The sequence below is a fragment of the Zalophus californianus genome, chromosome 4 (assembly GCF_009762305.2).
Source record: "Zalophus californianus isolate mZalCal1 chromosome 4, mZalCal1.pri.v2, whole genome shotgun sequence".
Taxonomy (NCBI): domain Eukaryota; kingdom Metazoa; phylum Chordata; class Mammalia; order Carnivora; family Otariidae; genus Zalophus; species Zalophus californianus.
In genome coordinates this window covers 106,186,136-106,206,943 of record NC_045598.1, presented here as the reverse complement: position 1 = coordinate 106,206,943, position 20,808 = coordinate 106,186,136, and the positions used below count along the sequence as shown (strand labels likewise).

Sequence of the window (20,808 nt, the reverse complement as noted above, 5' to 3'; positions counted from 1 at the left end):
AGCACAAGCGGGTGGAGAGGGGCAGAGGGAGAGGGAGAAGTAGACTCCCTGCTGAGCAGGGAACCAGATGCGGGGCTTGATTCCATGACCCCGGGATCATGACCTGAGCTGAAGGCAGACACTTAACGGACTGAGCCACTCAGGTGCCCCAACACAAGGCCATTCTTATGTTGAAAAATTATTGGTGCAAATGATTTCAAAATGTTGCTCATCATATAGTACAACCTGCATGATCTGTACTCCTAAGACCTGTATAATAAGTTATGTCCAAACACATACCCCATAATCAATACTCGTTTATTAAATTACAGTTGGCATAATGAGCCAGGGCAAAAATGAAAAGTTCAGTTCAGGAGATGCGTGGTTCATCTCCTGGCCTTGGGTACAAGCTCATGCCTAGAAGGTTCATGCAGTAAGAATGATCTCTCACCTACGCTTCCCATGAGAATTATGAGGGGAGCATTTTCTCCCCTCCCATGACTCCACAGAGCACAGTGAAGTCCCATAAAGAGCCAGAAAGAAGGAAGGGGACTACGAACTGCCCGTCTGAGTGGGATATGCTTGAGAATCTCAGCTTGAAGTTCCTCAGGGGTATTTCATGCAATGTCACTGTCAGAAGGCAGAGCAAAGGAAAAAATAGAACTGGTGGTCTTTGAGTTTCAGATATGGTTTACGCTACAGTTCCCCTTTGGAAACTCACAACACACAGAGGCTTTGAGAAGTCCTACTGTACAAGAATAATAAATAATGTGTTTCAATTTGCTTAACCCTGAGTTTCCAATTAATGTTAATGTTAGAGCCTGAAGTACCTGGTTCCCTAGGAAGATCCTATGAAACCAATGTTTTAACTAGAGACCCTCTACGGAGAATGAAGGAATATCATAATGCTAGCTCCAAACAGAAGAGAGCCATCTCGTGATTCTCATGTGGCCAGTAATTAATTAGCATGATCATAACTACCCACTACCTGGGCCCCTCTCTAAATGCCTGGAACTTGAAATCACTCATTCAAGACCAACCCCTTCTTTTGGAATGTAGAGGAAAATTTAGCACATAAAAAAGGGAGAACTGCAGAAGGGGAATAGGAATGACTGAGCTCTTCTATTTTTGATTGATCAATTCTGGACACCAAAATTCACACTGGAAGACAAATTTCAAACAATGCATCCTACTACCTTCCAGACCCCACAGTATTATTTTATTAGCTCTAAATTTCCCTGATTCCCACATCAACGGATTGGCCCAAAGGAGCAGACCACATCTGGCCAAGCCAGCTAGTCAGAACACCAGCTCAGCGGCTGGGTGACCTCTGGCAAAAACTTTAACCTCACCATGGCCCTGTTTCCACATCGGGAAAGCAGAGGCGGCAGCCCTTCCATAGGGTTAGGCTGGATGGGGAACAACTAATAAAAAGAAGGTTGTAAAACACTTGGCAATACATTCAGTGTCCTGTAAAATCTTAATGATTATAATCAAGCTGTGGCTAGAAGTCTGCGAGGTCCACACATGACATTCAGCAGTCACTGTCCTGGTATCTGATAACAGGACACTCTCAGCCTCAGTGCACCAGCTGCACAAACTGGTCCAGACAGACTCTGGTTTCTTCACACAAAGTTGCCAGGGGAAAAATATCACAGAAGTCAAGTTGTCTTCCAGGTCTCTTGGGAAATAAGATCCTCACAGCCTCCCCACAAAAACCATGAACTTCTATGTACTTGTGGCTGAGGAACAGCCTTTGTGAAACTGATGCCTGCTGCAGAGGGCTGCCCCACTATACAGCATGTGTTTGTTCTAACCACATGGTGAAGAGGGAGGGGGGGCGGGGGGAGCACTAGCTGACCATGATGGGGAGTAGGAAAGGGAAGATCTGGTACTTTCCATATCACAGTGTTGTCACCTCCACATAGGCAGCGAAGAACTAAAGGAGTAGTACTGAAGATGGTAAAGAGCATGGGTTTTAGATTCAGATAGAGCTGGAATTAAATCCAACCTCACCACTTGCCAGCTCTTCAACCCTAGAGAAGTCACTTCACATCTCAAATGCTGTCTCTCCACCTACAAAATGAGTCTAAGCATGCTCACCACACAAAACCAGTTAAGAATGACAGACAACAGCTACTATCATGTCTGGTTCACGGTGATGATGATGGTGGTGATGGTGGTGGTGACAGTCACAGAAACACAAAAAAACTCTTCACCACCGTGCCACATAGGCCAAACTCCCTCCACCAAACTGGAGATGTAGGACAGAGGTATCGCTCATCCATCTTTTCATTCTTAGTACCTGGCCCAGTGCTCAGTAAATTTGTTTAGACTTAACTGATTATATGTTGCTGAGTGCAGAGGATCAAGCTGAAATATGGCAGATGCTTGGGTTACAAAGATGAGGTCTCCTCCAGGAGCCATTGTCTAAATATGGGCAAAGCCAGTCCGCTTAGCCCTGCCTAGACTGGGGCCCCAGGCAATTTCCTCACTGCTGCAAATTCTGCTTAGTCAAGTCCTTATCTGAATAATAATAGCAGAGGAAGCTCAGACTGGCTCAGGTGATACTCTTGGAACTCCTTTTAAATTATAGATACGAAATTAGCCCCTTGGTGAATATAATTTCTTTCTCCCAACCTTTGTTTCAACTCTCCAAAAGAAACCACTGACTAGGCCATTGTACAAAGAAGTAGGATATTAGTTTTATTGTCATTATCTTTGCCCTCCCCATCTTCATTCCCTCATGTCCTGGACCATCCAGCCACCCATTTCACACTCCCAGCAAGACTTAAAAAATAATATTATGCTCTCCCTCCTATCTCATGGTTCATCCTAACTTCTCTCACGTGCTCCTCTTCCTCCTAATCTCCTAAAGTCCTAAAAAGCGACTTCTAAATTGAGAGGGAAACAAACCATAAGAAACTCTTAACTATAGGAAACAAACTGAGGGTTGCTGGAGGGGAGGTGGGTGGGGGCATGTAGTTACTGGGTGATGGGCATTAAGGAGAGCATGTGATGTGATGAGCACTGGGTATTATATGCAACTGATGAATCACTAAATTCTACCTCTGCAACTAATATACTATATGTTAATCAAATTGAATTTAAATAAAAATAAATAATAAAAAGTGACTTCTTCTAAACTCTTATAGGTCTATTTTCCCATCATGGCACTTATATATGGTCTTGTATATGACATAAAAATGCAATTCATTCATTCTCTCAATCAACAAATATTTCCCAAGTCTCTGCTCTATAACAGGCACTGGGAATACAACAACAAACAAAACAGATATGGAGCCTGCTTTCATGGAACCTATATCATACTCAATTCCTTCCTAAATGAATGGATGGATGGTTGAAATCAACATCTCTTCTGTAAGGCCAAACCATGATAGGACCAAGGAGAGTTTATCAAAGAGTGATAAACTCTCCAATATAGTCTGACTGGTCAGCTATATTTCTCAAAATAGACTTTGCCCGTTCCTACTCAGCTTTCCACACACTGCCTAGAATGCTTCCCCATTCCACCTGACCCACCTGAAATCCCCTCATCCTTTTTTTTTTAAAGATTCATTTTTTAAAATTTTTTTTAAAGATTTTATTTATTTATTTGAGAGAGAGAATGAGATAGAGAGAGCGAGCATGAGAGGGGGGGAGGGTCAGAGGGAGAAGCAGACTCCCTGCTGAGCAGAGAGCCCGATGCGGGACTCGATCATGGGACTCCAGGATCATGACCCGAGCTGAAGGCAGTCGCTTAACCAACTGAGCCACCCAGGTGCCCAAGGGTTCATTTTATTTATTTTGGAGAGAGAGAGCACAGGGAAGGGCAGAGAGAGAGAGAGAGAGTCCCAAGCGGACTCCACACCAAGCACAGAGCCAGGCATGGGACCCGATCCTACCACCCTGAGATCATAACCTGCGCCAAAACCAAGAGTCAGCTGCTTAACCGACTGAGCCACCCAGGCACCCCTGAAATCCACTCATCTTATCCAGAACAAGCACCATCTCCTCCCGGAAGCCCTCCCAAACTACTTTAACCAGCAGTGGTGCCTTCCTTCTGTAACTCATAGATCACGTTTGGATTACAACCAGACTTCACAATTATATCACACTCTCTGAATGCCCAGGATGATGTCTTCTTTTCACCCAGTGCAGTGCCTTCCATTTACCAGGTTTTTAGCGAAAGTTTTTGATTACCTGAGGAGCTAGATGCTATGGACATTCATGGGACAGGTAAGGTTATACAAGCACTATTTTGCATTCAGAGACTTTCAAAGACTTTTGCACCTTGAAAAACATGAAAAAAGAACCCTAAATCTGATTTTGAAATATATTGGCACTGAAAGGAGGGATTACATTAATGTCAGAAAAATTTTGCTCTATGAGAAGTTGCAATCATTCCCCACTTGTAACACCTATACAGGATATGGTTCACTTCAAAGACTCAATTTGTGCTGCGGAAAGCACTTTTTATTGTAATTTGGGAAATGCTTTCAAACGATGCAGTTATAGATGAGCCATTAATGATGTACTCTCTGACCAGACCTGACAGCAAGGCAACTGAGAGCCCAGAGCCAGGTGGGGTTGGTTAGACACCTAGAGAAGCAACATCCATAGCACACTCATCTGCAGATAAGGAAAAGCTTCAAAGAACTTTCTGAAAAATTCCAATTACACATCTGACAGAATTGCTAAAAGGCTAAAATGAATGTTTAGTGTGCAACCACTTTAGTGAGTTTTAAAGTTTAAACATTTTAAGGGCTATTTCATTTCATTTATATATATATATATATAATATACATATTTTTATATATTTATATATATTCTTATATGTATATTTATAACATATATATAAAATAAAAATATTTAGGGCGCCTGGGTGGCTCAGTCATTAAGCATCTGCCTTCGGCTCAGGTCATGATCCCAGGGTCCTGGGATCGAGTCCCACATTGGGATCCCTGCTCTGTGGGAAGCCTGCTTCTCCCTCATCCATTCCCCCTACTTGTGTTCCCTCTCTCACTCTCTCTCTCTCTGTTGAAAAATAGAAATAAAATCTTTTTTAAAAAAATAAAAATAAATAAGAAATAATAAAAATATTTATATATCCCAAGTACCCTGCCAGATGCAATACCAAATGAGTAAATAAGATGCATTCTTGTCTTCTAGAAGCACCGACTCCTAGAAACTCTCCTGTTCGGCTCTTTTACATCTTAGAATAAAATGTTTATTTCCCCCTATCTCATATTCTGCTAGCTACCTTCTCTTTGTTTCTCTTTTCTCTTGGAATTAAACTTTTGTTTTTAGGATTTAATGTATTTAATTCTTGAATAGATAACACATTCACATGGTTCAAATATCAAAAAGTATAAGAAAGTAAACAGTAAAAAGATGCTTTCTCATCTCTCTCCCTACAGGTAACTGCTGTTACTAGTTTTCTTGTGTGTGTTCTTAGAAAAACCTTTTTTGCATATACAAGCAAATACTAACACATAGCCTTATTTTTGGAATTACCATGTCCCACTCCAAATCATCAGGGGGCAGGGTGAAGCGCCCGGTGGTGAGAGTTTCGGTGTCTGGCACCACGCTTGGCGCAGAACAAGGACTTAATGCTTGTGGGCCAAAGAGAAAAATACAGGAGGGAAGAATGGAGAAACACACAGCCTGTCTTCTGTGTCTCCAAAAATGCTAGGAGCCCATTCAGATCATTTGAGCCAAAGGGACAAGAACCTTGACCAGTGGAGAAATAGAAATTTTTTTCAAAAGAAGAGAAGAGAAATGAGGAAAGGAAGGCAACTGAAAGAAGGTTGCTGGAGGGTGGCAGAGGCTGACCAGGGAAGAATGTGTCCCTCTGCAGGGGAAGGGTCAGAATGAAAACCATGAAAAATTCTGAACATTGGCCTCCTCCTTGTTCCACTTCCATCCTTACATCAGGGATGGGGTGGGATTCAAAGGGCTGAAACACCTGAGAGTGGGGCTCAATAGCTGGATCATGACACAGGTGAATGTTGAACGTCTGGGCCTAGAGAAAACATTCCAAAGCAGACTGGAGCGTGCCCGCCTGTGCTGACAGTGCTCTTTTCCACCTTTGGGAGGCTGTGACTTCTTTTTTTAAGTTTTATTTATTTATTTGACAGAGAGAGACACAGCAAGAGAGGGAACACAAGCAACAAGAGTGGGAGAGGGAGAAGCAGGCTTCCCACTCAGCAGAGAGCCCAACGCGGGGCTCGATACCAGGACCCTGGGATCATGACCTGAGCCAAAGGCAGACGCTGAACAACTGAGCCACCCAGGCGCCCTGGGAGGCTGTGACTTTTATCCCACAACCCAAACTTCTACTAAGTGTAAAGCCACAGCTCCCAATCTCCTTTATGTTATGCCTTACTGTCAGAAGTAAAAGCTCTCTCAAAAAAAACTTTTTTTTTAGTTCTTTAGATACAGATACTCTTATCTCATCCCAAAGAGTGATTTACCATTGCACTAGGAGCAGATCTAAGTCCAATACAGAATGTCACACAGCACCTTGACCCCTGAGGACCTATGGCCCTTCTTTCATATGGCAGCTGTGAGCCTCTCTATAATAGACATCATAAAGTCTCCATCTAACCAACCAAAGATGCCTGCTTCCTTCATTCAGAGTATTCATCACATTATGAAAATTAAATTCATTTTTCCCATTCAATGTGTCTTTTGATAAATCCCAACACTCTGTGAAACTGAGGAGCTGCTGGTTAGGATATACAGTTACAGAACAGAGAAAACAAATCACTTGAAATCTATGACCAGTTTAATGACAAAGAAAGCCAGGGGCTCTCTGCTATTCTGGGTGAGAGCAAGAGTAAGCAGAAGGTAGAAGTACCCTCCCTGGGCACTCATGCCCAGTCACCCTGCATGGCATGATGTAAGATGAAAGCATCTGCTGACTCTCAGAGGTATAATTACCACCAGGGTGGGGGTATAATTAAAGTAAGAATAATTTACCTTAAAGAAGATAAAAATTAAGAATTATTAATGATCATAATAATTAGCCCTCTTATATCTAAGAACCACAAATGCTTTACGAGCCATAATTATCACAGCTCCCCTCTGAGGAAGGGATTCATATCTTACAGCTCCTAACTTAACAGAGGGGTGAAGTGATGGGCATGTGGGAAGGCATAGAGGGGTGGAGAAATGCCTCTTCCATCATCTGTCCCATATGTGGCGAAACTAGAAAGAGGCCCCAGAAGGGCTGACTCCCATTATGGTGTGTGCCCTCATCCCCAAACCCACAGAAATCCATCCCAGATCAAGCAACTCATCTCATTCTAACCTGCTGGCCATTTAAACTGCTGCAATGCGATAAAATTATATCATATCAGCAAGGATTTTACTAAACACCTAGTCAAAGTAAAAGATACAGCATTGCCTTCAAGGAACTTAAAACCTAACTGAGAAGACAAAACAAGCCCTCATTAAATTAGAGAAAAAAATGTGGAAAATACACATTAACTAGTGCTAGATTGTGTGATGCTGACTACGCATGCTGTGTTAATTTTTTTTTAATTGCAAGATTATTATATGCAAAGGTCAAGGAAGGTTTTGGGAAGAGATGGAACTTGTACAGAGCCTCAGAGAAAATATATTAGGTCTTAGACTGGCAAAGGTGGGGTCCCATTGGGTGGATCAGATAAGAAGAAACAATAGGAAAACTTGAAAAGTTTAACACATAATTTAAAAAAAAAAGTCTTCATTGGAGAGATGTTTAGAGAGCTTACCAAACTTAATTTTTAAGCCATCTCAAATCACCCTATTTGGGGGTGCCCGGGTGGCTCAGTCAGTTAAGTGACAGACTCTTGGTTTCAGCTCAGGTCATGATCTCATGGGTCATGGGATGGAGCCACATGTGGCGTTCCACACTCAGTGGGGAGTCTGCTTGAGGATTCTCTCCCTCTGCCCCTCCCCCCACAGCCACACTCTCTCACATGCGGTGTCTCCCTCTCTCTCTGAAATAAATGAATCTTTAAAAAACTAAAAAATAAATAAATAAAATAAAATCACCCTACTTGGACATTTTCCCAGAGTTCCACATCATGGCTCATATTGTGTTCTGGAGAAGCCCATTAGGCTGACGATCACACTGGTACTTTCTCTGCTTCACCTAAATTTTCACTTTGGTGGTTTTCCAGTAAAGCAAAGACAGGGCTGGTCCTGGTAGAATGCCACAGAATGTCAAATCTATTACCTACTTTTTCTGGGTTCTGACAACAGAAAATGGGACATGAGCCTTTGACTGGGATATAGACAAGGAAAACCTAATACTTCCTTAGTTCTATTAATCCAGCAGAGCTCTACCCTGAGAGATTTCAGCATGGACAAGGCTTCATGATTGACACAATATTAAAGCATCTGAGTGATATAAATTTTATTTTTTCCTTTCAATTCCTCCGTAATGAAGAGCCCAAGTCTCAAAGCCAAGTAACAGTACAATACTGTAACTGTGCTCTGGACCCAGCAGCATTAACCCTTGATAAAGAAGGACCATTCTTGCAGAATGGAGCAGAGGCACTTGGGTCGTTCCTGGGCCAGTCAGTATAGTTAGTATTCTCTGACCTTTCAGTGCTTCAGTCTCCAGTCTTATAAAAGAAAGATAATGAGATTTTTCTGTCTATATAAACAGAATGGGAGTCCTCAGATTATTCTTTTTTGATGAAGCATGATGAGTGAACACTGCTACATTTTAAGGATCCATGTTGGTCTTAAAAAAAAATAGACTGAACCAATATGTTAGGTCTTGATAGTTTTCTACATTCTTTGGCATTTACCAAACTTTTAAGGAACTAGAAAACAATAAAAATTACTTCCCTATCCAAACATTATGTCAGAAGCTTCTTTTTAAACAGGATTTTATTTTTTTATTTTTTTTTAAGATTTTATTTATTTGACAGAGACACAGCAAGAGAGGGAACACAAGCAACAAGAGTGGGAGAGGGAGAAGCAGGCTTCCCACTCAGCAGGGAGCCCAACGCGGGGCTCGATCCCAGGACCCTGGAACCATGACCTGAGCCGAAGGCAGACGCTTAATGACTGAGCCACCCAGGCGCCCTGGGAGGCTGTGACTTTTATCCCACAACCCAAACTTCTACTAAGTGTAAAGCCACAGCTCCCAATCTCCTTTATGTTATGCCTTACTGTCAGAAGTAAAAGCTCTCTCAAAAAAAATTTTTTTTTAGTTATTTAGATACAGATACTCTTATCTCATCGCAAAGAGTGATTTACCATTGCACTAGGAGCAGATCTAAGTCTAATAGAGAATGTCACACAGCACCTTGGCCCCTGAGGACCTATGGCCCTTCTTTCATATGGCAGCTGTGAGCCTCTCTATAATAGACATCATAAAGTCTCCATCTAACCAACCAAAGATGCCTGCTTCCTTCATTCAGAGTATTCATCAAATTATGAAAATTAAATTCATTTTTCCCATTCAATGTGTCTTTTGATAAATCCCAACACTCTGTGAAACTGAGGAGCTGCTGGTTAGGATAAACAGGATTTTAAAATAACGATACTGTGTTAAATAAAAGAATATTATATAGTAATGAGGGCCACTTCATTAGGATAATATCAAACCTGATTTTAGAATTTAGCATTTGAATCTACCTATAATCTTTCTGATGATGGACAAAGTGCAGCAAGAAAGATAAGCTTAGGTTTTTCAGGTTTCTAAATATTTTGCCTTATGTTGTGCTGATTTTAAACAACAGTAGGTAAGACAGCCATCACTGGATTATATATCAAGCTTCATTCATAATGGAGAAGGAGTTTTTCTGTTACTATGAAAGCCATTTCAGCCATTTTCTCAAGGCTATTCAGAAGCGCTTTGCGGGGGAAGTTTGCCTCTGTATTATTTTGCTTCCTCGACCATGATTTTAGAATAATTAATACTTTCCCTTTATTCTCATAGAACCTAACTTCTGTCCAGTCTCCTTTTGAGTGTACTGACTACAGGAAGATAATGGAATCAGACAAATGCATCCCACCACCTGGGTTGAGGTTCCCAACAGATCACACACTGGTGGATGACAACAGAATCAGATATAAAGCAAGGTTTGTCCTGGGAATTCCTTGAAGGACACCCATAAATAAGGCTATCCCTCTGTGAGAAATAGAGATTCTGAGATTATCTGTGGTTACATTGTACACAGTGCTCGTGATGGTTCTATCATGATGGTTCTATCCTAGAATCCAAAGATTAAGAGAACTATATAAACCTCTAAATAGAAAGGTAAAAAGAAAAATGTTCACTCTTCACTAAGTACTTTATTACATTAAGTTTGCTACCTGATCCCAAGAAACAGTGACAGTTCTAGGAAAATCCCTAGATCATAGGCTTCAGTGCTAAAGTCCTTAAGGATGCAGAAATGAGCCAGGCTTACAATTGTCTTCTCACCACTTATCACGTCCACTTTCCTCTTCACCCACCTCTGGAATAGCAGCAAGTGAGGGGAGAAACAGAAATCAACTCTATTATCATTTGGACGAACCTGCACATAATGTACTAACCATCAAGATTTAGGTTCTCAATCTTCACATTCTATTAAAGGGCCGTACAAAGTCTCCTCAAAATTCAGAAAACCAATAGTTGGATGTGTTGGACAAAGGAGAGATAGAAATGCTGAAAGCCATTGAATCATTTAATAGTCTCCATAAACCTATTGTGAACCAAAGTTTCATATAGTCTGAAATCTAAGGGTGGAAGTCACTGACACCAGGGATAAAATCCAGTTCCTTACATTAAAACAACGCTGAGATTTGCAAATGATCGCCAGGGTTGAGAAAGCCCTGACAGATATAATGGGCTAGAATGACCGATTACCTTAATGTGCTTCCAGGAGAAGCAGACTCAAGTGTTTAGGTGTCATAATCATTAGTAACTTAGGCTGAGTAGGATGATTATATCTACAATAATGCATTACACCAGCTCTTTTTCTCCAGGGGCATTGATATGCTAACGAGAAAAGAAATGAGCAAACTTCATTTAGATGTAATATCCTAAGAATGAAATTTTATAGATCTCATGTTCTCTTATGAACAATTAATGAAAACATATTTTCAGGTGCCAAAATTGCTTACCATGGAGGTAATCCCCAATCTGTAGGAAAATCATCATTAGACCCAAAAATATAAATGCAAACTTTTTCCCACCTGCATTTTTAGAGAAAAAACTGAAAACAATTCCTTATGCTATATTAATTTGTTCTCATCAATTGAGGCTAAACTTTCTGTTTAACTCCACTCTGCAAATGGCTTAGAGATTACTACTTTTTTGTGAAGTCATAACTAAGATTCTGAACATTAATTTCTTTATTTCATTATTTTACTTAATTTTAGCACTTCAAGAAAATTACAGATTCTGTCAAATAGTCTATCCATTCATGTTAGGTAGGACTAGTACCTTAACTGTCAGAAAGCAAGGTCTGTGAACCTCGTGCCAAATAACTACGTGAGCAAATAGTGAGATAAACAAGTCCTTCATGGAGACAGAGGTGGAGCTGGGCTTGGTTAAGAATGAATCAGGCCATCCCACAGAGTGGGTGTCTCCTTCCCAAGTTGCTCTTCAGGGCACAATTAAATCCCCTATAAAAGGTCCAGCTCCCAACTGTCCAGTACACTTGCCAGCAGTGTCAGCGAGGGCTCAACTTCCTTTGGTGAAGTGGGTAAGTCCCAGTCAATGGGATCATGTTCTTCTGTACGATTCATTTCCAGCTATAGTAGATGTTCAGTGGGGGAGAGGAGGGTCTGTGTGCCAGAAAGGATCAGTATCTTACAGTGATGTCAAACTCCCACTAACTCCATGCCATCTTATAGCTAAAGTCATCATTCAAATGGAAACATGGCTCTTCTCCCAAGGCTTTGAATTCTATAAGTTTGTTTGCATATCAGGGGTTGGAGGATGTCATGTGTAACTCTGATGGGGTTCTTCTTCCTAAAACTGCCATCTCAATAGATCGTCAACCCTCAGTACTCTTTCTATATTGGTTCTACTCAATATGGGCCATCTTCATGTAGTTATGACATCTGAGGTATTGGAGTTGGGAAGTAATTAAAGAAGCCAGCCAATAACTGAGTATTTGCAACATATCTGGGTTAATGCAGATAACATGTACTCTGTTTTCTGCATTGTTATATCTGAATATTATAATGCCATCCTTGACTAGGAAGAAGTGGTGCTTACTCTTAAAACTGGTGGCTTATGAATTATCCTCATAGATGCATGTACTATAAGGTTGGAAAATAATCCACATTCCCTTTTTATTTTTCTGGTTACCACCAAATGTTTTGCTGCCACAATTAGATCTACATGGCTTCTATCCACTTTAAGATACTTTTAAATCTTCCTTTACCTTTTGGCTTTCACCTATTCTCTTTATTCAACTTTAGAGGAAGATACTTATGAGTGACAACATAACAAATGTAAATTTCTACACTCTTCACTATCTGATCTGACCTATGCTAGAGAGCAGGAAGAGAGAGGAGGAAAGGATATGGATAATCCAGATTTAGGGGACAATCAAAAGCTGACTACAAGATAGTCCGAAGATAATTCCTGGCTTGAAATTTCTCAAAATCTGTCTTCCCCTTTCTAAGTACAATATTTAAAGATAAAAAGTTTTGAAAGCCCAGGTTGAAAATACTGTTGTAAATTTTGCTCTGACTGAAAGTGTGGATGAAGCCTCCCCAAGATCAGAAACAGTTGTGATTCTGAATCCTACTTTATTCTTCTAGATTTACTTGAACTTGAAGGAAGGAAAAAAAAATGTCTCCACTTCTGAGAAGCATCTTCAATATCACTGAAATGTTCAATCAATATGCCTCACATGATTGTGATGGGGCAGCACTAAGCAAGAAAGACCTGAAGAACCTCCTTGAAAGGGAATTTGGAGATGTCCTTCGGGTAAGAACAAGAAAAGAAAATCTATTGATTTAGGGTTATAAGATTTCTTCTCAGGAGAGATCATAGCAAAGAATGGTAATTTATATCCATTTTGTACCATCACAGCTCTACACTACATTCCCTATTCATTTCTTTTTTTTAAAGATTTTATTTATTTATAAGAGAGAAAGACTGCATGCACTCAAGTATGGGGGGAGGGAGAGGGACGAGCAGACTCGTGCTGAGTGCAGAGCCCCCTTCAGCTCAATCCCACAACCCTGAGATCATGACCAGAGCAGAAACCAAGTGTCCAGTCTAGCACTTAACTGAGCCACTTAGGCGCCCCCACCTCCATTCATTTCTGAGTACTTAGCTGGCATTGTAGTCTGAGAACTAAGGAAGTTGCTAACAACTATTTCATGTACTTGATGGCAATATCATTGTGAATGAACTGTTCATGGGAAGTTATCACCAAACATGTTAGATCAAACTAAACTTGGAAGGAACTTATTTATTTCCTAATTTTAATAATTAAAATCAGCCTGTTCTCTAGTAAAATGATGTTAACATAAATGTCTTGTTCTGTTTTCAAACGTGGGATAAAAATCGAACAGGGGTACTGGCTATTTCAGACAGAAATGACTGCTGTAAAACTTCATAAATTTTCATCGTATTTCTCTCTTGAAGATGAGTTCATTCTTATTCACCCAGCTCAAGAGAACATGGATTCTTTTGATCATTAAATTACAACTTACAAAAATTTTCAACAAATGTATGTTTTAAAATGAAGTGTTCACATTTTACATAGGGACAAGACTTGAGAACACATTGGATGTTTTCTAATTGCTCTTAATGTCTTCTGAGTGTCGGCATATTACAAAATATTCATCGTCTGTATGAAAGTTTACTACTGTAAATAGCCCATTGTAAAATTTTTTTCATTTTTTTTTATAGAGACCACATGATCCTGAGACAGTAGATCTGATCCTGGAACTTCTGGATCGCGACTGTAACGGGCTTGTCGATTTCAATGAATTCCTGCTGTTCGTTTTCAAGGTGGCTCAAGCTTGTTATTACGCTCTCAGCCAGGCTTCCGGGCTAGATGAGAAGGGGGCCAAGTGTGAGGGAAAGGAGAACCCATTACAAGATGCCAGGCAAGAAGACCAAAGGAGATCTGGGTCCCAGGACAGACAATTGGAAGAACGCAGGCAGAAGAGGCAAGAACTGGAGAGGGAGCTCGCTGAGGAAGAGAAGCAGCGGCCACAGAGGCGAGAACGGGAAGAGCGCCTGGAGGAGGAAGAGTATCTGCAGAGGCGCAAGGGTCGGGAGCCAGAGAAATTTCCTGACCAAGAGCGAAGGCGAGAGAGGCGGGAGCAGCGCCAGCTCCAGGAGGAAGAGCAGCTGCAAAGGCTAGAGCGCCAAGAGCAACGAGAGCGGGAGCTCCAGGAAGAGGAGCAGTTGCAAAGGCAAGGGCGTGAGCTGCAGGAGCTGAGGCTTGAGCAGGAGGAGAGACGCAAGCAAGAACTGAGGCGCGAGGGGCAGCCGTTGGAGCAGGAGCTGAGGCGCGAGCAGCAGCTGAGGCGTGAGCAGGAGAGACTGAGGCGCGAGGAGCAGCGCTTGGAGCAAGAGCTGAGACGCGAGCAGCAGTTGAGGCGCGAGGATCAGCGCTTGGAGCAAGAGCTGAGGAGCGAGCAGGAAGAGAGACTCGAGCAGCAGCTGAGGCGCGAGCAGGAGGAGAGACGCGAGCAGCTGAGGGGCGAGGAGCAGCGCTTGGAGCAAGAGCCGAGGTGCGAGCAGGAAGAGAGACTCGAGCAGCAGCTGAGGCGCGAGCAGCTGAGGCGCGAGGAGCAGCGCTTGGAGCAAGAGCGAAGGCGCGAGCAGGAGGAGAGACTCGAGCAGCAGCTGAGGCGCGAGGAGCAGCGCTTGGAGCAAGAGCTGAGACGCGAGCAGGAGCAGAGACTCGAGCAGCAGCTGAGGCGCGAGCAGGAGGAGAGACGCGAGCAGCTGAGGGGCGAGGAGCAGCGCTTGGAGCAAGAGCGGAGGCGCGAGCAGGAGAGACTCGAGCAGCAGCTGAGGCGCGAGCAGCTGAGGGGCGAGGAGCCCCGCTTGGAACAGGAGAGGCGGAAAGAGCAGCTGAGGCGCGAGGAGCAGCGCTTGGAGCAAGAGCTGAGGCGCGAGCAGGAAGAGAGACGCGAGCAGCAGCTGAGGCGCGAGCAGCTGAGGGGCGAGGAGCCCTGCTTGGAACAGGAGAGGCGGAAAGAGCAGCTGAGGCGCGAGGAGCAGCGCTTGGAGCAAGAGCTGAGGCGCGAGCAGGAAGAGAGACGCGAGCAGCAGCTGAGGCGCGAGCAGCTGAGGGGCGAGGAGCCCCGCTTGGAACAGGAGAGGCGGAAAGAGCAGCTCAGGCGCTTGGAGCAAGAGCGGAGACGCGAGCAGGAGCAGAGACTCGAGCAGCAGCTGAGGCGCGAGGAGCAGCGCTTGGAGCAGGAGCAGAGACTCGAGGAGCAGCTGAGGCGCGAGCAGCAGGAGAGACGCGAGCAGCTGAGGGGCGAGGAGCAGCGCTTGGAGCAAGAGCGGAGGCGCGAGCAGGAGAGACTCGAGCACCAGTTGAGGCGCGAGCAGCTGAGGGGCGAGGAGCCCTGCTTGAAACAGGAGAGGCGGAAAGAGCAGCTGAGGCGCGAGGAGCAGCGCTTGGAGCAAGAGCGGAGGCGCGAGCAGGAGCAGAGACGCGAGCAGCAGCTGAGGCGCGAGCAGCTGAGGGGCGAGGAGCCCCGCTTGGAACAGGAAAGGCGGAAAGAGCAGCTCAGGCGCTTGGAGCAAGAGCGGAGACGCGAGCAGGAGCAGAGACTCGAGCAGCAGCTGAGGCGCGAGCAGGAGGAGAGACGCGAGCAGCTGAGGAGCGAGGAGCAGCGTTTGGAGCAAGAGCTGAGGCGCGAGCAGCAGCTGAGGCGCGAGGAGCAGCGCTTGGAGCAAGAGCGGAGGCGCGAGCAGCAGGGGAGACGCGAGCAGCTGAGGGGCGAGGAGCCCCGCTTGGAACAGGAGAGACGGAAAGAGCAGCTGAGGCGCGAGGAGCAGCGCTTGGAGCAAGAGCTGAGGCGCGAGCAGCAGTTGAGGCGCGAGGATCAGCGCTTGGAGCAAGAGCTGAGGAGCGAGCAGGAAGAGAGACTCGAGCAGCAGCTCGGACGCGAGCAGCAGCTAAGGCGCGAGGAGCAGCGCTTGGAGCAAGAGCGGAGACGCGAGCAGGAGCAGAGACTCGAGCAGCAGCTGAGGCGCGAGCAGGAGGAGAGACGCGAGCAGCTGAGGAGGGAGGAGCAGCGTTTGGAGCAAGAGCTGAGGCGCGAGCAGCAGCTGAGGCGCGAGGAGCAGCTGAGGCGCGAGCAGCAGGAGAGACGCGAGCAGCTGAGGGGCGAGGAGCCCCGCTTGGAACAGGAGAGACGGAAAGAGCAGCTGAGGCGCGAGGAGCAGCGCTTGGAGCAAGAGCTGAGGCGCGAGCAGCAGTTGAGGCGCGAGGATCAGCGCTTGGAGCAAGAGCTGAGGAGCGAGCAGGAAGAGAGACTCGAGCAGCAGCTCAGACGCGAGCAGCAGCTGAGGCGCGAGGAGCAGCGCTTGGAGCAAGAGCTGAGACGCGAGCAGGAGCAGAGACTCGAGCAGCAGCTGAGGCGCGAGCAGGAGGAGAGACGCGAGCAGCTGAGGGGCGAGGAGCAGCGCTTGGAGCAAGAGCGGAGGCGCGAGCAGGAGAGACTCGAGCAGCAGCTGAGGCGCGAGCAGCTGAGGGGCGAGGAGCCCTGCTTGGAACAGGAGAGGCGGAAAGAGCAGCTGAGGCGCGAGGAGCAGCGCTTGGAGCAAGAGCTGAGGCGCGAGCAGGAAGAGAGACTCGAGCAGCAGCTGAGGCGCGAGCAGCTGAGGGGCGGGGAGCCCTGCTTGGAACAGGAGAGGCGGAAAGAGCAGCTGAGGCGCGAGGAGCAGCGCTTGGAGCAAGAGCTGAGACGCGAGCAGGAAGAGAGACTCGAGCAGCAGCTGAGGCGCGAGCAGGAGGAGAGACGCGAGCAGCTGAGGAGCGAGGAGCCCCACTTGGAACAGGAGAGGCGGAAGGAGCAGCTCAGGCGCGAGGAGCAGCTGGCTGAGGAGGTGGAACAGGAAGAGGCCCGTGATAGGGGCAAGAGCCGCACCCCAAGGTGGCAGTGGCAGCTCGAAAATGAGGCGGAAGCTCGTCAAAGCAAAGTCTACTCCAGGCCCCAAAGGCAGGAGCTGAGGCACTGCCAGGAGCAGGAGGAGGAGAAGAGGCGGCGCCAGGAGGGCGAGCGGCAACTCCGGGAACAGGAGGCGGACCGCCAATGGCAGCGCGGGTTCCGGCCCCTCCGGGAGGACCGCGAACGACGGCTGCAACGGGAAGAGCAGGCACGCCTGCAGAGGGAGGAGGAAGAGCAGCGCCGCGACTTCAAACGGCAGTGGCAGGCGGAGGAAGAGAGCGAGAGGCGCCGCCAGAGGCTGTCGGCCAGGCCCGCGTTGCAGGAGCTGCGGGAGAGGCAGCTAAGAGCGGAGGAGCGGCAGGAGCGGGAACTGTTCGGTGAGGAGGAGCAGCAGCGCCGCCAGCAACTCGAGAGGGGGCAGGAGCAGCAGATCCGTGAAGAGAGGCAGCTCCAGTTGGAGAGCTTCCAAGAGGATCGCGAGAGGAAGCTACTCCAGGAAGAGAAGCGCCGCGACCAAAAATGGAGGTGGCAACCAGAGGAGGAAAGCCAGAGACGCCGCCACATAGTGTACGCCAAGCCAGCTGAACGAGAGCAGCTGGGGGAAGAAGAGCAGCTGCAGAGAGAGGAACGCGAGAAGAGGCGGCGCCAGGAGCGGGAGAGACAATATCGCGAGGAAGAGCAGCTGCAGCGGGAGGAAGAGCAGCTGCAGCGGGAGGAAGAGCAGCTGCAGAAAGAGGAACGCGAGAAGAGGCGGCGCCAGGAGCGGGAGAGACAATATCGCGAGGAAGAGCAGCTGCAGCGGGAGGAAGAGCAGCTGCAGAAAGAGGAACGCGAGAAGAGGCGGCGCCAGGATTGGGAGAGACAATATCGCGAGGAAGAGCAGCTGCAGCGGGAGGAAGAGCAGCTGCAGAAAGAGGAACGCGAGAAGAGGCGGCGCCAGGAGCGGGAGAGACAATATCGCGAGGAAGAGCAGCTGCAGCGGGAGGAAGAGCAGCTGCAGCGGGAGAGGAGGCGCGAGCAGTGCGACAAGCAATATCTGGAGGAGGAAGAGCTGCAGCGCCTGGACAGGAAGCGGCAATTCCACGATGAGGATCAGCGCCGTGATCTGAAATGGCAGTGGCAACCAGAAAAAGAAAATGAAGTTCGTAATCACAGGGTTTACTCCAAACGCAGAGAGAATGAAGGAAAGATCCGGCAATTGGAAGATTCCCAGGTTGGAGAGAGACCATTCCAGCAGGATCGGTGGCCCCTACAGGATGAACAGAAAGAAGAGAGAGCGCGAGAAAAAGAAAGGACCTGGCAGCAGCGCGACAGGCAATTCCCAGCTGAAGAACTGCTGAAGCGAGAGGAGCAAAAGGAAGCCAACAGGCGGGACAGGAAGTTCCGCGAGGAAGAACAGCTCCTGCAGGAAAGGGAAGAACAGCTGCGCCGCAGGGAACGTGAGCAACAGCTTCGCCAGGAGCGCGACAGGAAATTCCGCGAGGAGGAGCAGCTCCTGCAGGAAAGGGAAGAACAGCTGCGCCGCCAAGAGCGTGACAGAAAGTTCCGCGAGGAAGAACAGCTCCTGCAGGAAAGGGAACAGCTGTGCCGCAGGGAACGTGAGCATCAGCTTTACCAGGAGCGCGAGAGAAAGTTCTGCGAGGAGGAGCAGCGCCAGCAGGAAAGGGAAGAACAGCTGCGCCGCCAGGAGCGCGACACGCAGTTCCGCGAGGAGGAGCAGCTCCTGCAGGAAAGGGAAGAACAGCTGCGCCGTCAGGAGCGCGACAGGCAGTTCCGCGAGGAGGAGCAGCTCCTGCAGGAAAGGGAAGAACAGCTGCGCCGTCAGGAGCGCGACAGGCAGTTCCGCGAGGAGGAGCAGCTCCTGCAGGAAAGGGAAGAACAGCTGCGCCGCCAGGAGCGCGACAGGCAGTTCCGCGAGGAAGAACAGCTCCTGCAGGAAAGGGAAGAACAGCTGTGCCGCAGGGAACGTGAGCAACAACTTCGCCAGGAGCGCGAGAGAAAGTTCCGCGAGGAGGAGCAGCGCCTGCAGGAAAGGGAAGAACAGCTGCGCCGCCAGGAGCGCGACAGGAAGTTCCATGAGGAGGAGCAGCTCCTGCAGGAAAGGGAAGAACAGCTGCGCCGCAGGGAACGTGAGCAACAGCTTCGCCAGGAGGGCGACAGGCAGTTCCGCGAGGAGGAGCAGCTCCTGCAGGAAAGGGAAGAACAGCTGCGCCGCCAGGAGCGCGACAGGAAGTTCCGCGAGGAGGAGCAGCTCCTGCAGGAAAGGGAAGAACAGCTGCGCCGCCAGGAGCGTGACAGAAAGTTCCGCGAGGAGGAGCAGCTCCTGCAGGAAAGGGAAGAACAGCTGCGCCGCCAGGAGCGTGACAGAAAGTTCCAACAGGAAGAACAGCTCCTGCAGGAAAGGGAAGAACAGCTGTGCCGCAGGGAACGTGAGCAACAACTTCGCCAGGAGCGCGAGAGAAAGTTCCGCGAGGAGGAGCAGCGCCTGCAGGAAAGGGAAGAACAGCTGCGCCGCCAGGAGCGCGACAGGCAGTTCCGCGAGGAGGAGCAGCTCCTGCAGGAAAGGGAAGAACAGCTGCGCCGCAGGGAACGTGAGAAACAGCTTCGCCAGGAGCGCGACAGGCAGTTCCGCGAGGAGGAGCAGCTCCTGCAGGAAAGGGAAGAACAGCTGCGCCGCCAGGAGCGCGACAGGAAGTTCCGCGAGGAGGAGCAGCTCCTGCAGCAAAGGGAAGAACAGCTGCGCCGCCAGGAGCGTGACAGGAAGCTCCGCGAGGAGGAACAGCAGCTTCGCCGGATGGAACGTGAGCAACAGCTTCGCCAGCAGCGCAACAGAAAGTTCCGCGAGGAGGAGCAGCTCCTGCAGGAAAGGGAAGAACAGCTGCGCCGCCAGCAGGAGGAGGAGAAGAGGCGGCGCGGTGTCTGGGAGGACCGAGAGAAGGGCAGTCAGCAGGCTCTGGAGCCGGGCAAGCGTCAGTTTGCCAGTGTCCCGGTGCGCTCCAGCCCTCTGTATGAGTACATCCAAGAGCAGAGATCACAGTACCGCCCATAAGAGATGCTGCCAATATCCGGACACCTGCCAAAGCTTCCAGCAAAGGAAAACGAGAAACACTGGATACCAAATGACTCAAATGTTTCTGGTTGTGGGAGAACTTTCTGATGTTCCAAAATCTTTTTTTCCCCAAAACTTTAAACTACACTCATTTCATGTACCTTGTACTCTTGCCTTTTATTCTTCCTGAAATAATTCTTTACTGCAGGGTGTCTTTGCTCTTTGGTGCAGATGTGGTGTGCATTTTTTAAAAATATAAATCATTTAATTTGTTTAAGGAGTTTTGTTTGGGGAACGTTAATTTATTGCTTTCAAAAGTAACAAGAATAATATTTAAGATTCAAAAGAACTGGGTCTGTTTTTTTAATAGTTGATCCATCTTTTGGAGAGTTCAAATATTTTTAATGTTCCAGTTTGGCATTTCTTCTTGAGCCTAAAGTACATTAGTATTTACCTCCAAATAGACTCGCTTTTGTGGCATAATTAGCACAGATTCTGCAAGGGGACTGATATTTTACAGCCCTTGAATAGCACAGGGGGAGTGACTTCTACAGAAAAACTTCTGAAATCAGTCCATAACTGGAAGAAGTATCTTTATTTAGCTTCAAGACTTTCAAAAATTTAGCTTCAAGACTTAGAATTTGAATTAGATTTTTTTTCACACTTCATAAGCACTT

At 47.2% G+C, this 20,808-nt stretch overlaps 1 protein-coding gene across 1 annotated transcript; it reads left to right on the top strand.

The window, feature by feature from the left end:
* Window positions 1-12,778: 12,778 nt before the first annotated feature.
* TCHH (trichohyalin) lies at window positions 12,779-20,258 on the top strand. The gene is made up of 8 exons (XM_035727245.1): window positions 12,779-12,916; window positions 13,850-14,196; window positions 14,254-14,877; window positions 15,034-15,452; window positions 15,594-16,080; window positions 16,198-16,470; window positions 16,978-17,215; window positions 17,288-20,258. Exons 1-8 carry the CDS (start codon window positions 12,779-12,781, stop codon window positions 20,129-20,131), a joined length of 5,370 nt encoding a protein of 1,789 aa, XP_035583138.1. The 3' UTR covers window positions 20,132-20,258.
* The last annotated feature ends 550 nt before the right edge of the window (window positions 20,259-20,808 follow it).